This window comes from Volvox carteri, assembly GCF_000143455.1.
Source record: "Volvox carteri f. nagariensis unplaced genomic scaffold VOLCAscaffold_4, whole genome shotgun sequence".
In the NCBI taxonomy this organism is placed as follows: Eukaryota; Viridiplantae; Chlorophyta; class Chlorophyceae; order Chlamydomonadales; family Volvocaceae; genus Volvox; species Volvox carteri.
This window is the reverse complement of record NW_003307547.1, coordinates 2,591,014-2,602,178: the sequence shown is the minus strand read 5'-3', so window position 1 is coordinate 2,602,178 and position 11,165 is coordinate 2,591,014. Positions and strand designations below refer to the sequence as shown.

Below are 11,165 nucleotides of genomic sequence, written 5' to 3'. Positions count from 1 at the left end.
CGTCGCAACTTAAGACTGGGACTGGAAGAATGACATACGCCGGGAGGCTTTCCATAAGCGCTCGAGGGCGTTTTGTAGCAACCAGACAGGATGCGTTCTTGTGGAGTATAGTGCAGGATGAGTTAAGTGAGCATGTTCAGAGGTGTGGCGCCGCTCCTGTCGACATTTTCCTTTCCGAGTTGTGTGTTGGGATGTGCAGGGATCGTAACAGAGTTACCGTATCTCGTAGGGACGGTAAACAGGTAAAAAAGGGAATTCATGCTAGCAGCTCATGAATTTCCTCTTTTATTTGTTTTATTTTCCCTATTTGCAGCGCGTAGTTGCTATCCTTTTCCATTTGCAGTTGCTACCCTTATTGCATTTGCAGTTGTTGCTCTTTTCAATTTGGTCTTCCTCGCTGTGGTGTTCTGTAGTGATAGAGCAGTAAGTCCTCAGCACAGCTTCGTTTCGGAGAGTTGTAGCCGGGCCGTTGTTTCGGTTTGGTCTGAATGATGCGGACACTGGAAATACGCAGCACAGCTGTCTGCTCCTAACCTGGATTTCCGTTGCTGGTGTGAATACTATTAGCTAGTGTCCGACGGCGCCTTTTGTACACTGCCCACGATGTTTCAAATATGTACGTACCCAAGCCTCTTCTCTCGTTCCGACAGCAGCAACTCACCCCACGCATCTAAATGCTACAATCAACACCTAGCCGGTCGAAGTCTAAGCACTTGGACAAAAGACTAAGGAAACCTCCCTGGCCAAATTACGCCGCCAAAATTAGACAATAGCTGCTTGGCCGGCCAAGCCAGGCAATCCAGGAACCGGCACACGTGAAGACGGATAAACACAACGGGGAAGCTTGCTACCGGTGGAGTCAGAACCTAAGCATACCGGCTCAAACCACGCCTCAGCACTACAAACACGGTGTACGGGAGTGCAATTAATACCGCTTGCTCGAGATCCGCAACTTCTACACAGATAGGATTACGGCGTCACTCGTTCCGCCGTCGCGGCGGTGGAGCCCTGGCCCCCACCCCCAACAGCTCACAGCCCGGCTCCGATGCGTTGAAGCCCCCCTCGCCTGTCGCCGCCTCGACCGCAGAGCAGCCCAGAGGTGCCCAGCGGCTCTCCACTAGGTCGCAGTTGAAAAGTGGCTTGCCCAGGCGCGCGTTGACCCGGTTGTGGATCTGACACAGCCAGCGCCGGAACGCAGGACCCGAGCTGACGACCGGCGGATCCCGCCTGTAGCAGCGGCAGGGGCCCCAGAAGCAAAGGAGGGCGGGGCCAGGCAGAATATAGGATGTGCCTCGGAGGTGACAGAACTTGCGAAGAAGACCATCATGTTCAGGGACTTCAGCCGGGCACGAGCATCTGAGCATCGCTCAATAAGACATGCGTCAGGTAGGATTTCGTGGGTCACATGGACACTCTTTCTTAACCCAATCATTCCGTCTGGGAAAACACTTATCATCTGGTTGTCTGGACTTCAAGTAGGGCAAGAACCTCGGATCCCTATGAGGGGCATAACTTCCCCTAAAGGGGAAGAGTTCATCCCCTAAAGAACTTTGGGGTTCCAAAGGGGTTGTCTGTCCCCTTTCGTGTTCGTCCCGTTTAGGAGAACCAAAGGGAATGACAACCCTTTGGTTCCCATAAGGTGATGACTGATGACAAGGGGAAGACAAGGAAAGGGGCGGAGCCTCTAAGTAATTAAATGTATTTGTAGTTTTGGTTGAACTATCCGGCCGAAGGCGGATAAAGGCTCATATTTACAATTTTAACATAGCATTATATATATATATATATATATATATATATATATGAGCCTTTATCCGGCCTAGATATGTAATAATAATAATACTAATAATAATAATAATAAAAATAATAATAATAATAATAATAGTAATATATATAATAATATCGGCCGGATAAAGGCTCATATATATAATATAATATAATATAATACAATACAATATAATATAATATATTTATATACATTACATAACAAACCGGGGGCGAAACACATATATAAAAACTGAATAGGTAATGGTGACGCTTTCCTTGTCCCCCTTTGGGTTACCTTCTCCGAAGGTGACAACCCAATGGGGACAAGGAATTTACCCTTCGGCTCATCCCGTTTAGGGGAACCGAACGGGAAGTCCCAGCGCGCACGCCACGCTTGGGAAACGAAAGGAAAAGCGGCTGCAGGAGCTGCGAAGCTGCACTCATAAGATAATGCGGCCCTGCACCTTATCCACTCGGTCACCTGTATTGCCAGTCCGCCAATAGAAGCAGCACCACAGTACTCGCACGCAGATAGCACAGCGGGGCCATGACCACCCACCTGACCAGCTCAGCGAAATGGCGGGCGCAGTCCCCGCACGGGTAGATGCGTGTGAGGCAGTCCACCAGCGTGCGCGCGTCACGCCGTTGCTGCCGCGTGGGACGCTCCGGGAACTGTGCCGCCAAGGTGTGGAGAAGCGTCCACGTAGCGCGACCCACCTCGGCCTTAGCAGCAGCAGCAAGTCCAGCCGCGGCAGCACTTGCAACGCCTGACGTTGGAGCTTCAACCGGCGCTGTGTGCGACACGGAAGGGCCGCTAACAGTGACGCGAGCGAAGGGAAGAACATAGGAACCTCGATCTTTACCAGTGATCATGGACTGGGCTGACTGATCACTAAGCGAAACGCGGCGTTGAATGTCGCTGGTGTTTTCTAAAGCTGCCGCCAAGTGGCCGGCTGGGAACAGGGCAGCTGCAGCATCCGCCGCACGGGTTTGCAGGTGCGAAAAAGCTGCACTAATGCTGGCCAGAGGGCTGTGGGCTGACTGCATCAACGTCAGCTTCTGGTGCTGGTTTCTGGGTTTGATGGCACCCCAGCAAGGTGGGACGGAAAGTAAAGGACAAGGATTTGCAGTCGCTGCGGGGATGCCTTGACGCTGTGAGCCTGGGTCAGTCTCGCTGCCACGACCCGTTAGGCCGGACCATCCAACGGATGATGTCGTGCTCTTACGGGCAGCCCAATTGCGAGCGTCGCTTCCTCGAGTAACCGGGGCAGCTCCGGAAGCTGATGACGTGCGGTTATCGCTCATCTCGCAGCTACCAATTCCACTACGATATAGCCTCTACGAACGCCGGCGACCTCGGTCCTTAGGAGCTTCCGGCGGAGTGTAAAGGGCCTGGATTGACGAAGTGTATGCTTTGTATCGCAGGAATTCTGACAAAACGTCTTTAGGTTCTGCAACGCTGGTCGCCTGTCGATGCTTGTACCAAGAGTTCAGGAAAAACCTCAGCGCTGTCCTAATCTCGTTATGCCTGTGGAGTGCACCCTCAACTGCGGTCATGCTTTCGAGCTCAATCAGTTAATCTTGGTGATTATCAGACAGTCTTCATCGACAAAAGCATAACGTCTCTTTAGAAGGATCGCAACCTACAGAAGCTTGCCCATAAAATAGCTGCCTGCCTCGACGAATCTGACTGCCAATGATTATGCATACCCATACAGAAGTCTAAAGGTACACTGGAAATAACAATTATGCGTAAGTGCCGAGCCTGTGATTGATGCGGTACGGCATGCAGACTTCAAAACATTCTTGGGAACTAAGCTGATTCATGCTGCTGCATTACTCGTCAAATCGAAACCGCAGATCTTATCTATGCCTCGCTTCGATGCAAAACCCTGGCGGTATTATTTGATTTCCACCTACCTGTTGCATTTGGCTTGCACCGAACATGCGGGCCCGCAGGGCCGGGAGCGCAAAAACTACCAAACCGTTGATTTTAATTCTTGTCATAGGATTATTTGTGTCAAAGGCGAATGCCGAAACCCCGCCACTTCCAGCACGATGCGGAGACTTTTGTAGCTTTGAGCACATCACTGGTTACGTGGGGCCCCTGGACACCACCAAGAACCTCCAGAATGCTCTTGACAACTTATCCTACAAGGGAGAAATCGTCATCGCGCACCATGCCCAGCTAGACTTTGCGTACCAGATGGTGCACCGCTGGCAGCGCTTTGGCTATGGGCACGTCATGATGGTGTTCCCCGACCACGTATTCTGCCATCGGCTCCAGTCTGCTTTCCATAAGCTTGGATGTGGGTGGTATGAAGACCACAATACTATGGCTTGGATTACGAAGCAGGAGGGAGGCTGCAAAGGTTGCACCGACAAGTGGCTGATCCACTACACGGGCGCCCGCGCAGTGCGCATGGGCTACAACGTATTAGTTGCGGATGCCGACACCATGCCGCTGTACGACTTCTATTCAATGGTTCGGAGCCCGCCGTACAACAATGTGACCCTCTTTAATCAGCGGGAAGGGAATTTCAACGTCAACGGCGGGTGAGGTAGCGGCGCCTTTTGACAGTTTGGGACTGTTCAGCCCTCTTAGCCCATTGCGTGATGGACGCAGCTAGACGTTTATGGCTTCACATGCGTCTTGCCCAGAAGGTGCCGTACATTAGAAGCCCTGCTGGCATTGGAGGGAGTGGGTCGCTGCGCATGTGGTGTATCTGCGGACTGCAGGGGGGGCCCTACGTGGTTCCATCTCTAATGCAGTCCAAGTCGCCTGCACGACCTCGTCTACATCTTGTGCGTGAAAAGGAGACACTTGCACTGACTCCCAAGGCGTGCTTGTGGGTGTATTTGCGTGTGTTTCCTCACGGGGGCGGGCTCTCCCCCTCCCGCTGCTTCTCCGCGTACCCTTACATTCTGGAAACTCCCTCCCTTCCCTGACAGCATGTACTACATCCAAAACGCCAAACGAGACGGGCCAGTGGCGTATGCTTTGTACGACCACATCCTGAAGAATGTGCGCTGGTGCGTGATGGTGTGTATTCGGGTGTGTGTACGAATGTGGCTAGAGGAAACTTATGACCCACCCACATGTGACAGAGCCCGGTCCTGATGGCCCTGATGGCCCCTCCCGCCCCTCCCGCCCCCCCCCCGCATGTTCAGGTACGAGGACTCGCGACCTCTCCGGCTGGCTGTGGGTCTGGGTCCCGAGGACACCACCACCGGCATCAACAAGGACTTCCTTTGCAACGACCAGTTCTCCCTAAGTGACTCGGTGCACGGAGCCATTACCGGGACACCGCAGGTGGGCGGCGGGAGGGCGGGGGGGCGCCCACCCGGGGCCACGGCGCCCGCTGGACACACATATCACGACAGGGCCAGAAAGGCTCTCCGGGCAGCCGCTGGCGTCCTGTCTTCTCCCGCCACCTCGCCGCTTAACCCTTCCTCCCACCTATCCCTCTCTGCCTCCTCGTCCCCCTCTATAACGCGATGCGAGCATCTTCCGCCTGTGCCTCATCCCATACTGCCTCGCAGCCGCCTTCCTCCGCTCCCGTGCGGCCTCGGCGGTTGCGGCTTCCTGACGTCTGACGGTTACGGCCTCTCCCCGCCCACGGTTTCTCCCCCCCCCCACACACACATGGGCTCCACTCCGCGTCCAGATCTTCGAGTGTGTGTTTTGGCACCATCCCGGTCGGGCCGAGTGGGAGAAGCTGCACATGGCCACCTACCGGATAGCAGGGCCGCAAGGGCCGGACGGCGCTGGGCCCTATGTGTCCGTTCACGTGCCGGTTCCGGAGCCGCTGCGTCGGGGTTCCGGCGGCGCCGCCACCGGGGAGATGGTGATGGCCCCGCTGCGTATCCCCCACGCCCGGGGTCAGTGGCCCTCGGAGCGGGGCGGCTACCCCTTCAACCCCACCCTGGGGCCCCTGGCCACCCATGTGGTGAACCTGTTCAGGGAGGCGGGTGGGTGGGGGAGACGGGCAGTGCGGTGGGATCCGGGGGCCTTTGTGTGGGGGTGGGGGAACTAGGGGCAGGTGGGGTCGGGGACGTGGCAACCCGCCATCTGAAGAGCTTGCAGGCCGGGCGGCAGGGGCAGCAGGGGCTGGAGCATGGGGGGTGGGGAGGAGGAGGCTGCTTGGGCTGCCTCGGGCTCCTGATTGGCCTTATGGTTGGTCCTCGGGCCCCGCGGGGTTCATAGTTTTGGACTCGTGGCCTCAGCTAACTGACTCGCTGTGGGCTGCCTCCCTTACCTTCCGCCCGCAAACCTCCTCGCTTGTATACCCCTCCTCGTTATGACAGGTGGGGGTGCGGCGCCCTTTCCCGACCCTGACGATCCCTCTACTGCGGCGGCGGCGGATGCCGTACCGCCCGAGAACTTTGCGTACTTCCCTCCGTGGATTGCCAACACGCACAGTATGGGCCCAGAAAACAACGGTAACGACGGTTGGTACAACGACCACCTAACCGGCGAAGTGCCTGCAGCCATCAGCCATTTGCATGCGGGCCTTACTTCAGGCGATTTCACGAAGATTATACACTTTGCTGTGGAGGTACCGTATGGCTGGGACTTTGACATCGCGCTGCGGGTCAATCCCCAGACGGCGCCGTACCTCGGTACGGAGCTTCACGGCCACGTGCCGCCGCTGCTGGCGCTGGCTCCAGGGGTGGCCCATTCGGGTCTTACACAGAGCGAGTTTGCCGTCATGATGCAGGTGCGCTGGGTGTTAGGCTTCGGTGGGACGACCTGATTAATGTGCGGATACACGGATTGCACAGGATTGCACACGGCGAGGTAGGACGTACATACACACGGATGCAGAATGCCTGTCTGGCCTTCCTCCAAGGACTGCCCTTCCACCGAAGGACCACATCAGCAGGGGATGATGGCGTGGTAACCCCAACTACTGCACCTCCGCCGCTCCCACCGCGCGTTCCTTCTCACCCCTCTTCCTCACGGGTCGGAGCTGCACCTGCCTTCCGCTGCAGGGCCTTATGCGTCTAGGTCTGGTGCTGAACCGCGCGGTGGTGTGGCCCTGGGTGCCCTGCGAGGCGCCTTTCCTCCGCAAGCCCGGTGCCACGTACGACCCCACGGTGCTGGGCCACAAGATACCCTGGTCGGACTACATCGACACCACCGCCGCCATCCCCAATGGCCCCGGAACCAGCTCCTTGAAGGTTCGTACAAGGCGAGGCTCTGAGTGGATGGATGTGTGGAGTGGAAGGTTTGGAGCAGCCAGCCCACCTTGTGGTCCCAGGGGGCCCCGCCGGGTAGAGCTGGTGGCCAGATGTTGCCTCCACAGCTGCTTCACAAGGAAAGCGTCCCCCCAAAAGAAACCAAGTCAAATGGTTGAGCAAGGGGGGTGAATAGTACTGGCCAATGGGTGCGGGTATTGTCGTACTATGCAGCTCTGTATTTGTAGTCCACTGGCCGTGTGGCGTAATGGGATCTCCATCTATTCCCCACATCTGTCTGTCGCAACCCATCCCTTGCCATGAGGCTTGAGTTTGCGTCTCAAGAGCCTCTTGACCTTGAAATGGAAACCGCACACTGCGTTGCCCCCTCGCACTGCAGGACGGCCTCCGCTGCCTGGTGTCCGCCGCGGACAAGGTGAGCTGCTTGCGAGGTGGCACCCGACCCGGAGCCCCCGTCTCCGCCCCTCGGGGGCTGCTGCCGCACGAGTTCGACCACTGGATGGCCACCGAGCGGAGGAAGGCGGCGGACACCGGATCTGCTCTGGAGCCCACACCGTCCAATACCTTGCATGTGGGTTACCGGGTCGTAGAGGCCACATGCTACTCGCCATGCGTGATCCCGACACTCGTGCTAGCGACGTTTCTTTCTGCCTGCCTATACATACCATTCACGCACACCCTACATACCCACTCTCCCACCCAAAACAGGACATTCTTCAGCGCCTGGGCGGCAGCACGGCGGACCCGGCCCCCTCCCCCGGAGCCCCCCTGCCCCTCCTGACCCTCACCCTCTCCGACCTGTCACTACTGGCGGGAGAGCCCTCCCTGCAGAGCCCCCAGCTGGGCCGGGTGCTGTGGCTGAGGGGACCTGTGACCGTACCGAAGCTACCGAGTCCGGAGCTTGACCGGCTGTACGAAAAGGTCAAGGGCATGTGCTGCATTCTGCAGGACGTTCCTAGCCGGGAGTGCATCGACCGGCCCCCGGGGGCGCAGCTGGTGCCGTCCTAGTGACGATGAGTAGTAGTAATGGGGTGGGGGCCTAGCGTGGGACTGGAACGGACTGAGCGGAGTTGGAAGGGTTGTAATTGATGAGCAATTTAGGGTTGTAATTGATGAGCGGTGAGAGGGGGGGTGGACGTGGTGATGTGCACAGGACGTGATTACGATCCAGGAATGTTGTTTTCCCGGATGCAGGCTTGGGAGAGGGGGCATGTTGTTTAGAGAAACAGCCTGAGTAACGGTGTTAGCAGCATGGACGGCGCAGCCAAGCTGCATTGGAGGCGGTAGCAGAGGCTGGACGAAGAGGTGAAGAGAGCGGTTCATGCAGCAGCAGGCGCACATACGCAAGAGTACATCTCTTTAGTTGCTGCGCGCCTCTTTTTGTACGACATTCACGTAAGCAGTGAATGTGGTTGTCTAATGACAAACCATGTCCTCCGTCGGGGGGCTTTTGGGATCCGTGATTGCTTTGAGGAAAGGTGCGGCTGTGTGGATGATCGTGAAGGGGGTTGAGGCAGGGACATAACGGACGAGGAAGGCGACCAAGGACATAACGCCACGAGATGCAGGAGGTTAGATAATAGGGGAGTTGCAGATGGACTGGCTATCTGAGTACATACCCCGGTTGCCGAGCACATGAAATCGAGCGCATGAAGTGTCGACTTATTAATCCACGAAGTTAATGAAGAAATACGGCTTACACCTCAACTTGCTCGTTAACCATAACATGCGCATGCACAATACGCTGAGCAAGCTGACACGTCTGCGGAGATCAAAATGGTAACACGCGAGGACGTTGTTCTGCATCTAAGAATTTTGCTCACGAAACGGTGTATGCATATAACGGTGCATGCAGAATAATAACATGCAGCGGAACAAGGGTAATTAGCTTTGGAAGGGATGAAATAATAGCCTAGTATGCAAATGTCGATAACCGTGAAATGCTACCCAATGGCCCAGTTCTGACATACCTCCATGAAATCTTTTTCCAGCTTTCTATCTTCTTATTGATGAGAAACTTTGGATGAGAGCCTTTATGGGTTAACCAACCGTCAAGTCATCGTCCCGCGGGCCGGTGCATGATTCACGAACACAGATGTACCGATCGCAAAACGCAAAGACAACAGCACGTTGCTTTGCCTGTCCGAGTTCTAGGGTAGCAATATTGCTCTTCTCGCATGTTGCGATGCCAACGGGTATCTCCCTACACCGTAACGGCCCTGTTCCTTGCAATATCAAGACCGCTGCGTGGATACCCAGCAAGTCTGGCTCAGTATATTCGGAAATTTCAGCTCCTTGAGGCGACAACAAAGCCCGCCATAGAAGTGAGGTGACGCGCACGAACCCTTCCTGTAAGTTTGCCTGCCTGTGGATTCTAGCCCGCGCTGCTCAAGTCTGTCGTGCTGGATAACTCCCAACATGCGACTCTTCCGTATTATAAACTAAAGCAGCGTTTTTTTTGCTTCGGCAACGCAGTGCCAGAGTGCGCGGCCGCGATGGACCAACGTCAGCCTTTTTCCCCGCGCCGCGTCCTCGCGAACGACATGACAGCGGAGGAGGAGGAGCGGGCGCTACTGCTGGACAGCTCAGCAGTCCGCAAAAAGTCCACTGCAGCCTCCGCAGCTTCACCACCCTGGCAGTCTGCTGCTGCTGCTGCTGTGTACGGCAACACCACACCTCCGCGTCCGCCACCTCAGGCTGCAACCGCGATGCCAAGCCGCTCTGCCTGGCTGCCGCGTGTGAAACCCCCACAGAGGGGTTCCCCCGGCCCCGTCCCCCTCCCTGGACCACGACCAGGACCAGGACCTGGTACAAGGGCCCCTCTTACACACAATACCCCGTTGCACCGAAACCAAAGACATCACCGTTATCATGCTCAAACTGTTTCCGATTTGCCTCCCGAGGACGTCGCAACAGCGGGTGGTCCGCCAGTGGCGGCCACCTCTTCCTCCTCCCCTTCCACCGCCGCCACCGCCGCCACCGCCGCCAGCGCGTTATCCATGCGCCGGCACCCAGGGCCAGGTGGCCATGGCGGCGGCAACGGCTCTGCACAGCCCGGCAGCCGGAAGTACGCGAGCCCCACAACGACGATGGTGTCGCGCGGTAATGGCGGTTGGGATGGCGGCGAGGGTAAAAGGGAAAGTGGAGGTGGCGGCGGTTTGACCTCGGATACAGTGGCTACAGCCGCACACCGGTGGCATCCACAACCTGGCGGCAGCGGCGGCAGCAACAGCGCAGTCGCTGCCGCCGCCAGCTCCCGCAGCCGAGCCTACGCCGCGTTTCTATCCATGCGGCGCCGTACGGTGGTTCTTATAAACCTGGTCTCTATCATGGAACGAATGGACGAGCAGATTGTACCGGCTCTGTCCCGGCCGCTGGGCTGCGCCTTCCGTGCTGGGCCGCACCAGTTGGGCCTCATCACATTTGCCCGGGCTGTCGTACAGGCGGTGGCGAGTCCACTAGGCGGCCTGGCGGTGAGTAGTGGCCGTGATGGTAGATCCCTTCTAGAGGAGCTGGATCTTCTTGCCGTACATGTGCCGTACGTCAACCTGTAAGGGACTTGTTGTTATGGGCGAACCCGCCCTGACCTGGGCCCCGGCGGTGCTGTGACTTCACTTCCCCGCCTTCATGATGGACACCCGCCTCACCTCCGGCCTGACAGTCGCAACTCCCCTCCCTGCTGCTACTAACGCTGCTACTAAAGCTGCTATTAAAGCTGCTGCTGCTACTGCTGCTGCTACTGCTACTGCTGCTACTGCTGCTGCTACTGCTGCTGCTACTGCTGCTGCTACTGCTACTGCTGCTACTGCTGCTACTGCTGCCACTGCTGCAGGGTCACTACTTTGACCGCGTGACTGTGCTGTTCCTGGGTTGCGCCATCTGGGGTTTCTTCTGCATCACCTTCTCATTCGCCACCTCCGTGAACCAGGTGGGGGAAGGGGGGAGGAGGGGTACGACACCCGACATGGGGTATGGCGCCGTACTGCTGACCCGCCGAGCACCCCGGGGCCCCTGCCTCCCCCCCGTGCCCCCCGCCTCCAGGGCATCGCCGCGTGGGCCTTCAACGGCGTGGGTCTGTCCCTCATCATCCCCAACAGCCAGTCCCTGGTTGCCGACTACTACACAGCCACCAGCCGGGGGGAGGCGTTCGGAACACTCATGCTGACGGGTAGGGGGGTGGGGGGAGGGGAAAGATC

At 57.2% G+C, this 11,165-nt stretch overlaps 1 protein-coding gene across 1 annotated transcript; it reads right to left on the bottom strand.

The window, feature by feature from the left end:
- Positions 1-1,088: 1,088 nt before the first annotated feature.
- On the bottom strand, positions 1,089-2,493 carry VOLCADRAFT_46761 (uncharacterized protein; the record flags this gene model as incomplete). The annotated part of the gene is made up of 2 exons (XM_002946795.1): positions 1,089-1,227; positions 2,327-2,493. Coding segments are annotated over 2 exons (306 nt in total), but the record flags the coding sequence as incomplete, so codon positions are not given.
- Positions 2,494-11,165: the final 8,672 nt, after the last annotated feature.